This window comes from Rhineura floridana, chromosome 3 (assembly GCF_030035675.1).
Source record: "Rhineura floridana isolate rRhiFlo1 chromosome 3, rRhiFlo1.hap2, whole genome shotgun sequence".
NCBI lineage: Eukaryota > Metazoa > Chordata > Lepidosauria > Squamata > Rhineuridae > Rhineura > Rhineura floridana.
This window is the reverse complement of record NC_084482.1, coordinates 216,456,480-216,476,737: the sequence shown is the minus strand read 5'-3', so window position 1 is coordinate 216,476,737 and position 20,258 is coordinate 216,456,480. Positions and strand designations below refer to the sequence as shown.

General features: G+C 43.7%; 1 protein-coding gene across 1 annotated transcript; it reads left to right on the top strand.

Moving 5' to 3' along the window:
* Positions 1 to 636: 636 nt before the first annotated feature.
* Positions 637 to 14,709, top strand: LOC133381583 (zinc finger protein 883-like). The gene is made up of 6 exons (XM_061620878.1): positions 637 to 731; positions 3,719 to 4,226; positions 7,744 to 7,825; positions 8,781 to 8,860; positions 9,921 to 10,047; positions 11,666 to 14,709. The coding sequence occupies exons 2-6, from the start codon at positions 3,813 to 3,815 to the stop codon at positions 13,162 to 13,164; spliced, it is 2,202 nt and encodes a 733-aa protein (XP_061476862.1). The 5' UTR covers positions 637 to 731; positions 3,719 to 3,812; the 3' UTR covers positions 13,165 to 14,709.
* The last annotated feature ends 5,549 nt before the right edge of the window (positions 14,710 to 20,258 follow it).

Here is a 20,258-nt window from a genome sequence, read left to right as displayed (position 1 = left end):
TTGTCAGGAGGGGAAGCCCGCACTGCAGGCCCTGGTGACTGCAACGTGCAAAAAGGGCCGGTTGAAGCGCCCAGCTGAGCCAGGTTGCGCTTAGCAGGCCTGCCTGGTGAAGGGCCAAGAAAGGTGCTGCAGTGGAAGCAGTGGAGTCTAGGGGCCCCTGTGTGCTGAACAGCATGGAGGAAGCCTTCATCATCATCATTATTAATATGGAAGGGCTGTTTGGGACTCCCCCCCAAAAAATAAACCCACAGCTTTCCCCCATTCTTCCTCCTTCCCCCCTTTCACATCACTCCTTGCTACCTCTGACTCCTGCCCAAGGAAAGAGATAAGCACCACTCCCCACTTCAGGTTCCCGTTTGCATACTCCCATCTGCCGGGTGGCAACATCGTGCCCAAAGGGGAGAGGGGTTGCTCTGCTTCCAGGCCTCTTTGGTCCCCCTCATTCATTTGGGAACCTGAAGCGTCGCTGAGCCTTCATGATGCCTGTTTGTGTGTGCAATGCATGTGTCCTCTTTTTAGCTCCCGGTTTGAGAGAGAAATAAGCCTACCGTTTAGCCTTCTAAGGGTTAAAATGAACCGAACTAGATTCCTAGAGAGGAAGGGGATTTTAGGGGAGGATGTGGGGTCCTCCGGAGCTGAAGCACCTCCCTCTAAAATCCCACCCTCCTTATTTGTGGGGGCCAAAGAAGCCTTTGTTTCTCCCGTGCATCGGTGACCCCTTTTGGGGTCTGGTGAGTTGCCTTCCCACCCGCCCCCACATTTTCTGCATTTGGGTGTTGGGGAGTCCCAGGGCCACCTGGGGAGGGTGCCTAGGGGGGGTCTCTTCAGGTGAACCATCTTCCACCCTGCAAAGCCAGGATCCTCCCCTGATTGGGGGGGGATTTAAAGCAGATCTTCCTGGAGGTGAATCTTCAGTCATACTTAGATGAGAATGAGTTCCCCTATTAATCAGGCCATGGTGTTATGAAGCCTCCTGATGGACACCCATGTGTCCGTTCAGACGTACAGTCCCGTAGACGTGGAGAGGAGATTAGCTAGAAGGCACTCCTGAAAACGCCTTCCTTTAATCAAAGAAATCAAAGGCAGGAGTGACCTAGAGTGAAAGTAAGCAAACCTGTGGAATTAAAATAAAAATGGAAATGGACTGCCTTCAGGTTGATCTCGACTTATGGCTACCCCATGAATAGGGATTTCATGATAAGCGGTATTCAGAGGGGGTTTCCCATTGCCTCCCTCTGAGGCTAGTCCTTCCCTGCTGGCTAGGGCCTGCTCAGCTTGCCACAGCTGCACAAGCCAGCCCCTTACTTGTCCGCAACTGCCAGCTGGGGTGCAACTGGGCTCTTTGGGATTATGCGGCTTGCCCACAGCTGCCCAGGTGGCAGGGCACGTAACCGTGAGCCATTCACTGTGGGGTCTTTAGCTGGCCCTTGACGCCCAGGAGACATGAGCGGGGATTCCCAGCCAGGCTCTCCTCCCCAATGTGCTATACCAGCTGCTTTGTGGTATTAAAGGGAAACGAAAATCCAATACCCAGGGTGAAAGTGGAGGTTGGAAGGCAGGGAACAGCATTCTTCCCACAAAAGGGTTGCCGTTTAAAGACTTTAAACAGGTGAGAACAGGCTTTTAAAGCCACCTGTGGCAATAGTCCCGGTCAGCGATAACGTGGATATAATTTTGGAACACATCTGGCTGGGATGTTTTTCCTGTGGCTGGTGGATTTGTACAATAGGATCTGGGCAAAGAAAAGGAGGAAAAGATGGCCACCGTCTCGGTCCAATTTGAGAAATATTGGAGCAGGGATATGGAAAATGTGTGGTGTGAGAGTAGCTGCTATAGGGGAAAAGCTTCCATATACAGAAGCAGTATACCATATTTCAGAGGCAGGGAAGCAATCTTTATTATGGCTTAGAGCAGGGGTTCCCAAATTGTGGTCCGTGCACCACTGGTGGTCTGAGTTTCATTCATGTGGTTTGCAGCTTGTCTGTGGATTTGTGGCTGAAGATGGGGGGGCATCCATCGCAATAAACAGTCATGTTGGTTTTTCGTTGTATTTTTCTTGCTCCTCTTCAAATACAATATATAAGACTAAAATGCAGTATATAAGAATGCAATATATAAAATAATAATTAAAAAACATACGGCATTTAGGACAGCACATTCCAATTACTTTGAGAGGCAGAAAAATCATTAAGAGGTCTGCCAAAACGATCAGCAGTTTTCAAGTGGCCCGGGGGGTGGGTGGGTGGGTGGTTTGGGAATCACTGGCTAAGAGTAACTAATTAAACATGCTTAAACAGTTATGTTTATGTAATTTTAAAGTTGACATCGAGGACATTGAATTTGTCAAGGAGTATCAATACCTCAGCACAGTCATTAACCAAAATGGAGACAATAGTCACAAAATCAGAAGAAGGCTAGGACTGGGGAGGGCAGATATGAGAGAACTAGAAAAGGTCCTGAAAGGCAAAGATGTATCACTGAACACCAAAGTTAGGATCATTCAGACCATGGTATTCCCGATCTCTATGTACGGATGTGAAAGTTGGACAGTGAAAAAGGGGGATAAGAGAAAAATCAACTCATTTCAAACGTGGTGTTGGAGGAGAGCTTTGTAGATACCATGGACTGCAAAAAAGACAAATAATTGGGTGTTAGAACAAATTAAACCAGAACTATCACTAGAAGCTAAAATGATGAAACTGAGGTTATCATACTTTGGACACATCATGAGAAGACAGGATTCACTAGAAAAGACAATGCTGGGAAAAACAGAAGGAAGTAGAAAGAGAGGAAGGCCAAACAAGAGATGGATTGATTCCATAAATAAGCCACAAACCTGAACTTACAAGATCTGAACAGGGTGGTTTATAACAGATGCTATTGTAGGTTGCTGATTCATAGGGTCGCCATAAGTCGTAATCAACTTGAAGGCACATAACAACAACAAAAACATTTTCATCAGCAATGTAAGTTTATATTTATGTGGATTCAATGGATTAATAAACTGTAAGCTTGATCATGAACGAACTAAGATTTCTTCAGATGAACCCAGCTTCAGTGTAGCTTAGGGCAAGCGAGGCTGAAGTGAGCCGCCCTGGGCTCCTATTGGGAGGAAGGGCTGGATATAAATCTCATTAATAAATAAAATAATAAGTAAGTGAGGCTGAAAAAGAATGTGGCAGCAACGGACTGGGGTCATAGAGGAACAGAGAAGGCTTGGAAGCTGCCCTAAGCCGACTCACAACTTTGGCTCATCTTGCCAAGGATTGTCAACGCTGGCTGATGGCAACTCTCCAAGTTTTCAGGCAGGAGATGCTCTCAAGCTCTGCCTGCCGATGCCATCGCTGACTGACCCTGTAATCTTCTGGGTGAAAAGCGGATGCTCTACCACTGAGCCACGGCGCTCAAGGCCAAGAAGGGCCACGGCTAGGAGCTTTGGATGGAGAAGGGAGGAGGAAGGGAAGAGTGCACAGCAGGGGAGCAGCAGCTACGGAACAGGCCAGTAAGACAGCTACTGTGCTTTCTGCTCTGCAACCAGACCGAAGGCTTTAATCCATGGCCTCCACGTGGGGAACCCTCCCCCCAAAAAACCCTGTAGTTTCTGTCTTGAGTATGAGCTTCTGGGGGAAGTCCTGATTACTAGCCAGACTCATCCATGCTTTTTTCCTGTCCTGACAGTGTGATAATTCGATGACAGAACAATGTCTTGGCTTTGCAGGATTCGGTCGCACCTCTGATTCGGAGACTAAAAACCTCGAGGCAGAAATTGGCAGGAGACGGAGTTCCTTCAGCCCTGTTCAAAGCTTTGTAAGATGGATGGAGAAGACTCAGCTGGCCCTGAAGTAGGAGGCCCTGATGTCATCAAGACTGGGAGCAGTGGGGGATTCTGGGAAAGAATTATGCAGAAGGTCCTGGGTGAGGAGGACACCCTCAGCTCAGATGTACAGCGGCAACAGTTCAGGCATTTCCGCTACCAGGAGGCTGAGGGGCCCCGAGTTGTTTGCAGCCGACTCTGCTGGCTCTGCCATCGGTGGTTGAAACCAGAACGACACACGAAGAATGAGATCCTGGACCTGGTGATCCTGGAGCAGTTCTTGGCTGTCCTTCCACCGGAGATGCAGAGCTGGGTCAGAGAATGTGGAGCGAAGACCACTTCCCAGGCGGTGGCCCTGGCCGAAGGTTTCCTCCTGAGCCGGGCAGAGGACAAGAAGCAGGCGGAGCAGCAGGTGAGAGCGTTTCATTGAGATAGTCAAAGGGGGCTCAGAAAGTGAGGGAGGGTATCCCAAAATTCTCTACTAACGGCACAGATTTTTTTTAAAAAAAGTGTCAGTACTCCTTGTAAAACTAGAGCAACATGCACATATTGACATATGTCTGTAAATGGAAAAATGCGTCATTTTCTGGTTAGTCAAGGGGGATTATGAGAATTGGAACTTACAGCAGAAGCAAAGCAAGGCACGTAGTGGATGCTTGGCCAAGAATTTTAAGTATAAAGTTGACAAACACATGGTTTTTGGTGAGGACCATGTGACAAATGTCTAAATGAGGAATCTGGAGTGGGTCTGTTGTATTAGGGTTACCAAATTTTTTCATTTATTTGTTGCATTTACATCCCACCTTTTTTCCCAAAGAGCTCACAGCAGTGTATATGATTCTCTCCTCCTTATTTAACCCCCACAACAACCCTGTGAGGTAGGTTAGGCTGAGAGGCAGTGACTGGCCCAAGGTCACTCAGTGAGCTTCATGGCTGAGTGGGGATTTGAACCCTGGTCTCCCAGATCCTAGCCTGACACTCTAACCATTACACCATGCTGGCTCTGATCAGACAAGGAAAAGCAAGACAAGGAACTGGGTGAGAGATTGTCATCAAGGAACAGACAAGGATCTGGATAGCCAATCAAATCAAGACACCTCAAATTTGATGGAGATGGGGAAAGGGGATAATGGAAGGCGATGGTCAAATAGATGCAAGCTGTAGAGAAGCAAGTATGATATGCAGTGGAGGAACCGTGGAGGGCCAAGTTCAAGGTTCTGGCTTTGCTGTACAAAGAAAGCCCTATAGAGCTTGGGACCAGGATACCTGAAACATTCCCTTACCCCTTATATACCCAGTCGATCACTGCACTCTGCAGATACCATCTTATCAGGAGGCTCATTCCCCACAACATATTAGTGCTGTGGCACCTACCCTGTGGAATTCCCTCCCCTTAAATATTAGACAGGCGCCATCTCTGTTAAGAACATAAGAAGAGCCTGCTGGATCAGGCCAGTGGCCCATCTAGTCCAGCATCCTGTTCTCACAGTGGCCAATCAGGTGCCTGGGGGAAGCCCGCAAGCAGGACCCGAGTGCAAGAACACTCTCCCCTCCTGAGGCTTCCGGCAACTCATTTTCAGAAGCATGCTGCCTCTGACTAGGGTGGCAGAGCACAGCCATCACAGCTAGTAGCCATTGATAACCCTGTCCTCCATGAATTTTTCTAATCTTCTTTTAAAGCCGTCCAAGCTGGTGGCCATTACTGCATCTTGTGGGAGCAAATTCCATAGTTTAACTATGCGCTGAGTAAAGAAGTACTTCCTTTTGTCTGTCCTGAATCTTCCAACATTCAGCTTCTTTGAATGTCCACAAGTTCTAGTATTATGAGAGAGGGAGAAGAACTTTTCTCTATCCACTTTCTCAATGCCATGCATAATTTTATACACTTCTATCATGTCTCCTCTGACCCGCCTTTTCTCTAAACTAAAAAGCCCCCAATGCTGCAACCTTTCCTCGTAAGGGAGTCGCTCCATCCCCTTGATCATTCTGGTTGCCCTCTTCTGAACCTTTTCCAACTCTATAATATCCTTTTTGAGATGAGGCGACCAGAACTGTACACAGTATTCCAAATGCGGCCACACCATAGATTTATACAACGGCATTATGATATCGGCTGTTTTATTTTCAATACCTTTCCTAATTATTGCTAGCATGGAATTTGCCTTTTTCACAGCTGCCGCACACTGGGTCGACATTTTCATCGTGCTGTCCACTACAACCCCGAGGTCTCTCTCCTGGTCGGTCACCGCCAGTTCAGACCCCATGAGTGTATATGTGAAATTAAGATTTTTTGCTCCAATATGCATAATTTTACACTTGTTTATATTGAATTGCATTTGCCATTTTTCCGCCCATTCACTCAGTTTGGAGAGATCTTTTTGGAGCTCTTCGCAATCCCTTTTTGTTTTAACAACCCTGAACAATTTAGTGTCGTCAGCAAACTTGGCCACTTCACTGCTCACTTCTAATTCTAGGTCATTAATGAACAAGTTGAAAAGTACAGGTCCCAATACCGATCCTTGAGGGACTCCACTTTCTACAGCCCTCCATTGGGAGAACTGTCCGTTGATTCCTACTCTCTGCTTTCTGCTTCTTAACCAATTCCTTATCCACAAGAGGACCTCTCCTCTTATTCCATGACTGCGAAGCTTCCTCAGAAGTCTTTGGTGAGGTACCTTGTCAAACGCTTTTTGAAAGTCTAAGTACACTATGTCCGCTGGATCACCTCTATCTATATGCTTGTTGACACTCTCAAAGAATTCTAATAGGTTACTGAGACAGGACTTTCCCTTGCAGAAGCCATGCTGGCTCTGCTTCAGCAAGGCTTGTTCTTCTATGTGCTTAGTTAATCTAGCTTTAATAATACTTTCTACCAGTTTTCCAGGGACAGAAGTTAAGCTAACTGGCCTGTAATTTCCGGGATCCCCTCTGGATCCCTTTTTGAAGATTGGTGTTACATTTGCCACTTTCCAGTCCTCAGGCACGGAGGAGGCATTTTGGCACCTATTGAAGACCTTCCTCTTTCAACAAGCCTTTTAAGTAGAGACCTTATCCCAGTCTGCATCTGTTAGAATAGCTTTTAAATATGTTTTTAAAGATTTTTTTTAAAAAAATGTTTTTACAGCTGTTTTCTTTACATATGTTTTAAAAGAGGTTTTGTTTTAATATATTTTAAAGCCTGTTGTTTAAAACATCTTAACAATAAGCTATAAAATGTATTAAAACAAAACCTCTTTCAAAACATATTTAAATGTGTTTTTCTTTGCTGACCTGGCCTCCCTCTGGGAGGAAGGGCGAGATATAAAATTAATAAATAAATAATAAACTGAGTAAGTAAATGCACGAGAGAAGCTAGAAGGACCTTTTTGTAGACGCATGAGAACCTTTCAACATTCGCTCTTTTTTTCTGTCATGTCTCACTTGCTCTTTATTCTGCTGTAGTTATAGCTTCGCAAACCTTTAAAATCATTTGCACTTGTCTGATCTATCACTCCTTGGTTCAAAAGGTGAGGAGGCTCCAATGAACTCCAGGTTTGCGTCTCCAAGAACGGTATCCAGATCCCAATTGGTGCCTGCTGGGGTCACATGATAAAATATCTCATAAAATAAAATTGCTACACCCTAATGGTTGTGCTCCGCCATTCTGGTTGTAAGCCTCCTCATTCAGGCTGTAAAAGCACTAGTCGACCAAGAAAAGCGTTTCCATGAGCCGTACCTGGAGGGGGAACAGGTTGATCTGCCGATCAGCTGCGAAATCTCTTTGCAGTTGAATTTAAAAAAATGCACTCAAGTTGCTGTCACCATGCTTTACAGTAAAAAGGGCCGGGTTTGGCTAGCATGTGTGTCCCTTTTTTCAGAAGAGAGAGGTGGAGAGGCATTGGACCTACCAGAACAGTGAGTGTGTTTCTACTCTCAATGTCTTGTTTCAGGCAAAGGATGCGTTTACAGAAACAGGCACTGATTTCCCCGAGGCAGAGAGGAGTCCATTGAATGCCAGACAGAATCAATTGGGTAAGGACTGATCATAGAATAGTAGAGTTGGAAGGGGCCTATAAGGCCATCAAGTCCAACCCCCTGCTCAATGCAGGAATCCAAATCAAAGCATTCCCGACAGGTGGCTGTCCAGCTGCCTCTTGAATGCCTCCAGTGTCGGAGAGCCCACTTCCTCTCTAGGTAATTGATTCCATTGTCGTATGGCTCTAACGGTTAGGAAGATTTTCCTGATGTCCAGTCGAAATCTGGCTTCCTGCAACTTGAGCTCATTGTTCCGTGTCCTGCACTCTGGGATCCTTGAAGTGCAGAAACCAGAACTGGACGCAGTATTCAAGATGAGGCCTAACCAGTGCTGAATAGAGGGGAACTAATACTTCACGCAATTTGGAAACTATACTTCTGTTAATGCAGCCTAATATAGCCATTGCCTTTTTTGCAGCCACATCGCACTGTTGGCCCATATTCAACTTGTGATCAATGACAATGCCAAGATCCTTCTCACATGTCGTATTGCTGAGCCAAGTACAATAGGGCCCCGCTTTTCGGCTGCCCACTTTTTGGCGGCTAAAATAAGAGTAAGGCCCCATTCATACGGTGCTTGTTCCGCTTTTATGGTGTTTTTTGGGTGTCGGGCACCATTTTATTGACGGCGTTCCGCTTTTCGGCAGGTTATGCTTTTCGGTGGGGGTCTGGAATGTAACCATCCGTATGAGTGGTGCCCTACTGTATCCCCCAAGTATTGATGGCTTGTGTCTCAATTTGGTCTCTCTCTGTCAATTTTGGAATAAAACCATGGGCTTTTTTAAACTTTCGGGGGGAAACTATTGTGGCCAAGAGCTGAAAAAGGGAGAGAGGGGTTTTCACACAGCTAAAATAGAAACATCTGAAATGCGCTCAACAGATAAGACTTTTTCTAAGGCCCATCTCTGAGACAAACATGTGCTAATGGCTTCCCTCTACTTTTGTCTCACAGGTGATGAAATGATGCCAGCAAGACCTCAGCCGTCTCTTCTTTGTGGGAAAAGGGAAGCAGCTGCTGTAGAGGAAGATCGGGTAGGGGAAGGATCAGTGGGGGGAGACAAGCTGGGGGCAGCCAGAGTGCTCACCCCCCCTTTTACTTCTGTCAAAGGCTGTGAATGCCATTCAAGAACTTTTACATCCTGAGAATAATGACCGGCCACCTCAGTTTCACTAGCCTTTTGGATGTAGCTAATATTATTGAGTGATAGTAGTAAAAGTAGTAGTATTTATTAATGTATGACCCACTAACATATTGTGTGTGTTATGTGCCTTCAAGTTGATTATGACTTATGGTGACCCTATGAATCAGCGACCTCCAAGAGCATCTGTCATGAACCACCCTGTTCAGATCTTGTAAGTTCAGGTCTGTGGATTCCTTTATGAAACCAATCCATCTCTTGTTTGGTCTTCCTCTTTTTCTACTTCCTTCTGTTTTTCCCACCATTATTGTTTTTTCTAGCGAATCATGTCTTCTGATTATGTGTCCAAGGTATGATAACCTCAGTTTCACCATTTTAGCTTCTAATAATAGTTCTGGTTTAATTTGTTCTAACACCCAATTATTTGTCTTTTTTGCAGTCCATGGTATCCGCAAAGCTCTCCTCCAGCACCACTTTTGAAATGAGTTGATTTTTCTCTTATCCGCCTTTTTCACTGTCCAACTTTCAGATCCATGCATAGAGATTGGAAATACCATGGTCTGAACGATCCTAACTTGAGTGTTCAGTGATACATCTTTGCATTTGAGGACCTTTTCTAGTTCCTTCACACCTGCCCTCCCTAGTCCTAGCCTCTTTCTGATTTCTTGACTATTGTCTCCCTTTTGGTTAATGACTGTGCCGAGATATTGATAATCCTTGACAAGTTCAGTGTCCTCAGTATCAACTTTGAAGTTACATAAACCTTCTGCTAAGATTTTACTAAGATCCTACCTCTACTAAGACGTTACAGAGTATAAAAACCTGTTATGCAGAGATGAAAATAAACACGCATTATTAAAATACACACAAAAACAATCACATAAAAAACAGCAATTAGTAGCAGATAGTCTTTACAGTATCTTTGAGGAGGAAATGTCTCCTTTTTCTTTTAGGATCCAGTGTCCTTTGAGGATGTGGCTGTGCATTTCACCGAGGAGGAGTGGGCGCTGCTAGATCCTGACCAGAGAGCGCTGCATCAGGAAGTCACGGAGGAGAATTGTCGGATCATGGCCTCTCTCGGTAAGGTGCCTTGTTGGACCATAATATCTCCTTTGGAATTCAATTATTTATGCATGTGATAAACCTCAATATTCTAATCTGGCTCAACAGCACTGTATGCAGCATCTGGGATTGTCACTCCCCTGCAGGTGACATTGAATGGACACCTTTCTATTGTCTTTCCATCCTCTAGTTATGCCCTTCTAAGCAATTGTTCAACTGGTCTGAACAGCCAAGGGCTTTGACTGGGCCAAACAGTAATCCATCTCAGAAAAGGGGTGGGCTTTCACTAATCTTGGATTTCCATAAATACGTGAGGCTTTTCCTTTTCTGGAAACATCTTTTCAGCAGTCGAAGGATACTCTCTTTTGCAAGGAACTCTGCACAGGTGCTGAAATCCAAGACTCTGTTCAAGCAAGTAACATGTAACTAGCAAAGTTGGATTGACTTTATTTACAAGCCTGTGTGGTGTTTGATTTTTGGCCCACCCTTTCCTCCCGCTATTTCCCTCCCCCCCCACACAACAAAATTATTTATATTTTATTTGGCTTCCCTGTATTTTATAGGCAATTATCTATAATTTATCAATCTACCTTTCCCTATCTGCGGGTATGGAGCAACGTGCTAAATACAGACCAGAGCCTTTGCAGAATTCTAGAAGCCTGATGGCCCTTCTCGCCTAGTACTGTCTGCTTTGACAGGCAGCTTCTCTCCAAAGTTTCCTACCCAGCACATGAGAACTAGATCTGGCTGGCAGGCCACATCCTTCCTTCTCCCTCCCCTGTGAGCCAGCTTGGACGACGACGACGACGTGTCAACCTCCTGACATCATAATTACATCAGTTGACAATGTGAAAGGGGCCCGCTGTCAGTGCCAATCAGCTCACTGATGCTGAGAGATCATTTTCAAACGGTGCTCAGCACTGAGAGCCCCGTGTAGCGCACGAGGGAGTTCCTGATGGAAATCCCAGTGGGGCTATTTGTCAGGGCCAGTTGGATGATTGCCACTGAGAGGGAGCCCTGCTGGCCAGGGAACAATCAGGAGTTCATTTGAAGCTCCTCGTCGTTCTTTAAAAAAAAAAAAGTATTTATTTATTTATTAAATTTATATCCTGCCCTTCCTCCCTGTAAAAGCCTAGGGCAGCAAAGAAAGACACGAAAAACGCTCTAAAACATCTTAAAAACGGACTTTAAAATATATTGAAACAAAGCATCTTTAAAAACATATTAAAACAAAAAAGCTTTAAAAGCATATTTTTAAAAAAGCTTTAAACACATCTTAAAGAGCAATTCCAACATAGACGCAAACTGGGTTAAGGTCTCTACTTAAAAGGCTTGTTGAAAAAGGAAGGTCTTCAGCAGGCGTCATGTCGTTATGCAACCACCCAAAACTGCCCATTGAGTTTAATCCCTGAGCTGGAAGCTGAATGCAAGTCTCCACAGTCCAAATCCAACAGTCGGTAGCACACCAGCTGTCAGTTAATATCAGCCAATAGAGGCAGATAACTCTGTAATAAGATTTGCCTCCCATCTAAGTCCTAACAGTTCTTCCTTTATTACAAGACTTAATTGGCATTGGTCAATAATTGGAGGCTCCATTTCCTTCTAAGGCTCTAATCAATTTCTGTCTTCATTACAGGCGGTGATGAATTGGAACCAAATGATAAAGGAGACCATGACAAAATCTACACAGTGGAGAAGCCATGTAAACATTTGGAATGCAGAGAGAGCTTCAGTCAGAGTTCCCAGCAAAGAATTCACACTGCAGATAAATCATATAAATGCTTAGAATGTGGGGAAAGGTTCATTCAGAACTCCACTCTCACTTCCCATCAAAGAATGTACAGTGGGAAGAAACTGTATAAATGCTTGGAATGTGGAAAGAGCTTTAAAAGCAGCAACAGCTTCCGTTGTCATCAAAGAATTCACACAGGGGAGAAACCATATCAATGCTTGGAATGTGGGAAGAGCTTCAATCGGCACGAAAGTCTCACTTCCCATCAAAGAATTCATACAGGGGAGAAACCATATCAATGCTTGGAATGTGGAAGAAGGTTCACTAAGAGATCCACTCTTGCTTCCCATCAAAGAATTCACAGTGGGAAGAAACTGTATAAATGCTTGGAATGTGGAAAGAGCTTCAACAGGAAGGACAGTCTCATTTCCCATCAAAGAATTCATACAGGGCAGAAACCATATCAGTGCTTGGAATGTGGGAAGAGCTTCAGCTGGAAAGATAGTCTCACATCCCATCAAATAATTCATACAGGGGAGAAACCATATCAGTGCTTGGAATGTGGGAAGAGCTTCACCCGCAAGGCAAGTCTCACTGCTCATCAAATAATTCACAGTGGAGAGAAACCGTATCAGTGCTTGGAATGTGGGAAGAGCTTCAACTGGAAGGACAGTCTCACATCCCATCAAATAATTCATACAGGGGAGAAACCATATCAATGTTTGGAATGTGGAAACAGCTTTACCCGCAAGGCAAGTCTCACTGCCCATCAAATAATTCACAGTGGGGAGAAACCATATCAATGCTTGGAATGTGGGAAGAGTTTCAGCTTTAGGCAAGCTTTCGCTTACCATCAAAGAATTCATACAGGGGAGAAACCATATCAGTGCTTAGAATGTGGAGAGAGGTTCGCTAAGAACTCCACTCTCGCTTCCCATCAAAGAATTCACAGTGGGAAGAAACCATATAAATGCTTGGAATGTGGGAAGAGCTTCAGCTGCAAGGGCAGTCTAACTTCCCATAAAAGAATTCATACAGGGGAGAAACCATATCAGTGCTTGGAATGTGGGAAGAGCTTCAGCTGGAAGGACAGTCTAACTTCTCATCAAATAATTCATACAGGGGAGAAACCATATCAGTGCTTGGAATGTGGAAACAGTTTCACCCGCAAGGCAAGTCTCACTGCCCATCAAATAATTCACAGTGGGGAGAAACCGTATCAATGCTTGGAATGTGGAAAGAGCTTCAGCTTCAGGCAAACTTTCACTTGCCATAAAAAAATTCATACAGGGAAAGACCGTATCAATGCTTGGAATGTGGAAAGAGCTTCAAATGCAGTAGAAGTCTCACTTCCCATCAGACAATTCACATATGAGAGAAACCATAAAAGCAGTGGCAGGTGATGGTCACTAGACTTGGCAGGGCTGCTAAGAGTTTGCGGAGGTTTGGCCAATGAGGTCGCTGAGCCTTTGTTAAAGAATTCACAGCAGGAAGAAAGCATATAAACAGGGCTGCCGAGAGACGCACTGGGGGTAGAGATGTACCAGGCCACATAGACAGCAGAGGCCCCAGAATGTCAGCTTTATTTTTTTTATAATAAGTCTCTAGCCCTCCTAAAAATAAAGTTCTGGAGCAAAATGTGAGCCCCTCCCCCCCATGATTTCAATGAGGTGAGGTGAGCTTGTGGCTTCTGTCTACTTGTAATGTCTGTTTGAGATCAGGTAATCTTTATGGGTTATTTTCTACTACACTGTAAGCGTGGGTGGATGTTAAAGAACCCCATGGTCTACACATCTACTCAGAAGTAAGTCGCTTTGTGCTCAATGGGCTTACACCCAGGTAAGTGGGTACAGGATTACAGCCTACGCTTTCTTGTGAGGAAGGGCCAGAGAAGGGTTCATGGTGAGAGGGCCTGTTCGCCACAGCAACCTGGGAGTTAGCTCACTTGAATACAATTGGGACTTTTCCATCTAAACACACAATCATTCCAGATAGGTTGAAACCTGGCAGTGTACAAAGGGGGAGGGGGAGAGAACAGAACATGTTCCTCTACAAAGATGCATCACTGGTTAAAGGAAGCTACCTGTGGTGCCTCCGATACAAGCACTACATCCCCCTTTTCAGCCATTTTACTTTCAGCAGGTGAAAGACCTACAGTGGCATAACTCATTAACAGCACATGAAACTTCAGCTCTGTGCATGGTTTAGGGTTGGCACTGGAGGAGAGCAGGGCTCTTGTGCCTTTAACAGCCATGTGGCAGACACATACTAAACACAGCAAGCCTTTTGTAGTATGGCGCTAGTTATGGGGGAAGTTTCACCTGTTGATATTCTGTCTGCTGGATGCCTCGTGTGTGACTCCTGCTTTATTTACCCCTGCAAAAGAGGCAACACATTTGCATGTGACATAAAGGGGGTTGGAATTGTGAGAATGCACTTCGAATGGGGCTGAGGTTTGCATGTCAGAGGAGAGATAGAGAGGAGTCCTCCAGGTTGCTAGACTGTACCTGTCCTTTACTCATCTGCTACATCTTCCTTCCTGTAAACTGATACTCTTAGGGAAGCTGACCACTCATTCCAACTCTCCTTCCTGCTTCATTTCTAACTGTCGATGAGAAAAGAGACATCTTTGCTTTGTCTCTCTTACCTGAACCAGCACAGGGGGCAGTGACCACCTCTGGTCTTTCCGCCTCCAATGTAGCTAGCTAGTTAGAACTGGAATCGCTTTCTATCAGTGATGTATTTCTATCAATAAAGTAAGCTTTTCTTATCTTACCAAATCTGAAGCCTTAGTACCTCTTTATTCCCTTTGTTAATGGTCATGAACTGCGGTTTCACCCTCCTTGCTCTCATGACAACTTAGGGAGATCTACTTTGGGACAATGATGGATCTTTATCCTTTGCTTTCCGTATGTGGTATCTGACTGACTGGAGTTGTCTTTTTTATTTCCTGTTTCTGTAAATGTTTAACAAAATGTTAATAAAATATTTTATAAGAAAGTCTGAGGCCTCAGTGATTTGCAGCAGAATAAAAGTCTGCTCCTTTGCCAGTAAGGTCACGCACGCCTGCACCGCTCTCTCTCAATCTGCTAAGAAAGTGTATGCATATTTTAGGCAAATTTCTGTTTTCTTTGGCGAGTGCAACAGATGACCCAATCTATATAAAGTATACTGTGCCCAAAAAATCCTGTTGGCACCCCTGCATATAAATGCTTGGAATGTGGAAACAGCGTCACCTCCAAGTGAAGTCTCAGTGCCCATCAAAATATTCACAGAGCGAACCCACCATATCAATGCTTGGAATGTGGAAAGAGCTTCACTAAGAGCACCAAACTCACCTACAATCAAAGGATTCACAGTGGAGAAACCATATAAATGCAGAGAACCTGGGAAAAGATTCATCTGCTAGTCAAGTCTTGCTTCCCATCACAGAATTCACACAGGAGAGAGTCCATAAATGCAGTGGAGGCTGGTGGTCACTGGACATATCAGGACAGCTAGGAGGTCATAGCAGTGTGGCCAATTTGGTTGCGGAGGTGTGGTCAAGTTCTGGTTTTCTTCTCATCTTCCTCTCTTGCCAAGTTACTGGTGTACAAAAAGCTAGCATCTAACTAAACTGAAAAGTGTTTTACTTTGGTTTAGAAGGGGTCATAGAATCATAGAATAGTAGAGTTGGAAGGGGCCTATAAGGCCATCAAGTCCAACCCCCTGCTCAATGCAGGAATCCAACTTAAAGCATACCCGACAGGTGCCTGTCCAGCTGCCTCTTGAATGCCTCCAGTGTTGGAGAACCCATCACCTCTGTAGGTCAATGGATCTATTGTAGTACCACTCTAACAGTTAGGAAGTGTTACCTAATGTTCAGCCAAAATCTAGCTTTCTATAACTTGAGCCCACTATTCGATGTCCTGCACTCTAGGACGATCAAGGAGAGATCCCGGCCCTCCTCTGTGTGACCACCTTTCAAGTACTTGAAGAGGGCTATCATATCTCCCCACAGTCTTCTCAAAGTGGTCCCTGATGTCACTTCTCTGCTGGGAGAAAAATTGGGTGGGGCTTCCACTGTTCTCAGTCTCTCCATACATAAAGAAACAATAGACGCTTAAACATTACAGTTGTATAAATACCTAAGTGTCTTACCTTGGTTCAGAATAGCTGTCAAATTTCTAGTTTGGGTTCATGCCACAGTAACCTTATTCAGAAGTAAGCCCCACTGAATTCCAGGGAGATCGTTCCCAATGGTAGCTGGTGCTTCCATGTCAGTGGAATCCATTCCGGGTTTTCCCCAAAGATGTCTAAAGTGCTGAAGCCTATTCCCAAAATAGGTTCCAGCACGTAGGACAGCTCCAGGAAACCCTGGAATGGATTCCACTGCTCTGCTGGCATGGAACCACCAGCTGCCAGTTTACTCCCTAATAAGCATGCACAGGATGACAGCCTGAATTGATTAGCCTTAAAGATGCTGCCTTTACCCCGCCACTCCCCCAGCCCATTCACATCTACATCTTCTTTTCAGAATGTGGAATAAGGCGGAGGGATATCACGTGGGCTGATCCTGGGGAATAAGGAATAAAATTACTTGCCCACAAAGCTCACTGTGTGACCTAGGGATTGTCACTGTCCCTCAGCCTAGCCTGCCTCACAGGATTGTTGTGAGGATAACACAGGGAGAAGGAGACCCATGGATGTCGCCTAGATTTCCTTAGAGTAAAGGTGGAACAGATACAAACGTAATACTGATAAAGAACGACAGTAATAAAAAAGTCTATATAAACATTGGATTTTACATGGAGGGGTTCAGCAAATCCAATCTGAATGTTTGCTGGGTGAAAGTTGGCTGGGTGGGATCTGCAAGGAGGTTGCAATCCATGCTCTCTCTAACACACACACACAGAGTTGTTGATAACTCAGATATCCTGGCATTGGTAACAGAGCAATCCTACATCAAGGAAGCCGGTGTAACTTAAGCTAGGCAGAATTTATGCTGGCTGAAAATATGCCAGCTCCTACCTCCATTCAAGAGCTCTTGGGAGGGGAGAATAGGTCACGTAACCGAGCTGAATGAATGTAGGACATGGTGTAAGTACCCCTCCCCTCAGTCACACCACAACCCCAGAACGTCCCCCTTTTGGGGATTTATGCTGGTCTCAGCTGAGCTGGGTTGGGCCAGCTGAACCATGATGACTTAGCCAGGATAAGGGACTGTGGAGAAATGCTGTGTGTGTGTTATGTGCCTTCAAGTTGATTACAACTTACGGCGACCCTATGAATCAGTGACCTCCAATAGCATCTGTCATGAACCACCCTGTTCAGATCTTGTAAGTTCAGGTCTGTGGCTTCCTTTATGGAACCAATCCATCTCTTGTTTGGTCTTCCTCTTTTTCTACTCCCTTCTGTTTTTCCTTTTTTTTTATCATTAATTTTATTCAAATTTTCAAACACAAAACAAAACAAAACAAAAAAGAAACAAATTAAACAATAAAATAAAATGTTGCCTTCCGATTTGTCGCAGATCAGTTATAGGTCTATGATATATAACAAACCTGTCTCTTAATATATTACAAAATCACTTTCCTCCAGTAGTTATCTTAATTAATCATCAAATCTCATTAACATCACTTTATTCTTTCCGCAAAAAGTCAAAGAGAGGTTTCCACTCCTTGAGAAATATATCCATCGATTTTTCTCCAAATAAACATGTCAATTAATCCATCTCATCAAGTCTGCTAGGTCCAGTAATTTCAATAGCCATTCTTCCATTATCAGTGTTAATTCCATCTTCCAACTTCCATCCTTGCACCCATAATAATCTTGCTGTCATAGTCATAGTCATATAGTAAGAGTCTGATGGGAATTTCCTTCACCACAAATATTTCCTTGCCATCAATTCTGAATGCGTTGCTGAAATATTGTTGTAAAGTCATATCTCTGTTCCTCTTTTTTACAAAATGCACTAGCACATCTCTTGAGAGTTTTTCCATTGTCACATATCTGGAATTAATTCTATAAATTTTCTCTATTTCAAGTTCCATCGAATCATTCCAGTCCAGAAATTCCATCGAAACATTGATAGCTTTATCTCTGATATCTTCATCAATTTCTCCAGGGACAACGCCGAATTCCAAACAGTAATCTTTATCTCCAGGATCCACAAACTCCAAATATTTTTCCAGTTCCACACTTGATATATCTATTCCAATCTCCAGGACTTGCATCCTCCCTTTAATTTTTGCCATAAAGTCCAAATCTTTTTCCAATTCCACATTTGATATATCTGATCCAATCTCCAGAATTTGCTCCTTCCCTTTAATTTCTTTTTCATCTTCTATTGCTTGTCCATCTGCTTCTTTTCTCATATAATCCTTTATTTCTTTCAGCTCCTGTTTCACTTTACCAAATTCAGTTGCCATCTCTTGTCTACTCTGTCCCAGTTCTTGTTTCATTATCTTAATCTCATCCATTATCTTCTGAAACATATCCAGAGGGGAAAACCCTTCCAGGGGTACATCCAGGGTCTCTGCCACTTCTTTGATCCCGGAAGGATTGCTCTGCCTGTGGCTGCCTCTGAGATGAACTCTGTCTCAGAGGAAGCTTTTTTCAGTTTAAAATCAGTCAAAAGGGAACTTTGACTGGTATAAATGTTCTCCCAGGCAAGGGTGAACCGAAGAGATTATCCACAGAAACTTCGTTGGGCTGTCGGTGGCTGGAATTGATCAGGAATTCCCTGGGAAAAGAAGGCATACCTAGCAGCCGAGGATGGAGTTAGGTCTTCCAGCAAGCTGGGCTGAAAAAAAGTGAGATGTTTTTTCTTTTAAACGATCCACAACGGGCGAGCTTTCTTCTGTCTAATCTTATCATTTGGCTTAAATTACTACAGTAAAAGAGATTTGTTTAAGAATCAGCAATCAAGATACCTGGGTGAGTTACATTTCTCTCTTTTATACAAGGAATTAAGGAGGAGGAAAGAAAATTTAAAAAGCTTATCTTATTTTTTATGGCAAAAAGCTGGCCTGAATTTGGAAACTATAAAGATTAAAATGGATGAGGGGCAACTCACCCGAAGAGAAAATCTGATTTAGATGATTATTTGATTGATATATGTCTGGGACTACTTTTTCTTGGACTACTTTCTTTAGACGAATCTGCTGTTCGTGTATGTTACTAATTGTTCGGCGCTGTGAACCAAATTTGTTTTGCATTCTTGGACGTGCGGGAGATAAGAACTGTGCTGGCCAGATGATGTCAACAGGCCTGGAATATTAACTCCCTTATTGCTGGAAAAAGAAGCAAATTACTCTTTGCTTGGGAATTGTGGCTATATTGGAAATTTGAAAGGTTTTTTCTTTGGCTTTAAGAATGACAATCAAAGAAGTGGCAGAGTCCCTTCTGTTTTTCCCAGCATTGTTGTCTTTGCTAGTGAATCATGTCTTCTTATGATGTGTCCAAAGTATGATACCTCAGTTTGATCATTTTAGCTTCTAGTGACAGTTCTGGTTTAATTTGTTCTAACACCCAATTATTTGTCTTTTTCGCACTCCATGGTATGCACAAATCTGTCCTCCAACACCACATTTCAAATGAGTTGATTTTTCTCTTATCTGCTTTTTTCAGTATCCAACTTTCACATCCATACATAGAGATTAGGAATACCATGGTCTGAATTATCCTGACTTTAGTGTTCAGCGATACATCTTTGCATTTGAGGACCTTTTCTAGTTCTCTCACAGCTGCCCTACCCTACCCTTCTTCTGATTTCTTGACTATTGTCTCCATTTTGGTTAATGACTGTGCCGAGGTTTTGATAAACTTTAACAAGTTCAATGTCCTCATTTTCAATTTTAAAGTTACATAAATCTTCTGTTGTCATTACTTTAGGCTTTTTGACGTTCAGCTGTAGTCCTGCTTTTGTGCTTTCCTCTTTAACTTTCATCAGCATTCGTTTTAAATCATTACTGGTTTCTGCTAGTAGTATGGTATCGTCTGCATGTCTTAAATTATTTATATATCTCCCTCCAATTTTCACACCCCCTTCATCTTGGTCCAGTCCTGCTTTACGTATATGTTCTGTGTACAGATTAAACAAATAGGGTGATAAAATACACCCCTGTCTCACACCCTTTCTGATTGGGAACCAATCGGTTTCTCCATATTCTGTCCTTATAGTAGCCTCTTGTCCAAAGTATAGATTGTGCATCAGGGCAATCAAGTGCTGTGGCACTCCCATTTCTTAAAAAGCATTCCATAGTTTTTCATTATCTACACAATTAAAGGCTTTGCTGTAGTCTATAAAGCACAGGGTGATTTTCTTCTGAAATTCCTTGGTCCGTTCCATTATCTAACGTATGTTTGCGATATGATCTCGGGTGCCTCTTCTCTTTCTAAATCCAGCTTGGACGTGTGGCATTTATTGCTCCATATATGGTAAGAGCCTTTGTTGTAGAATCTTGAGCATTACTTTACTTGCATGGGATATTAAGGCAATAGTTTGATAATTACT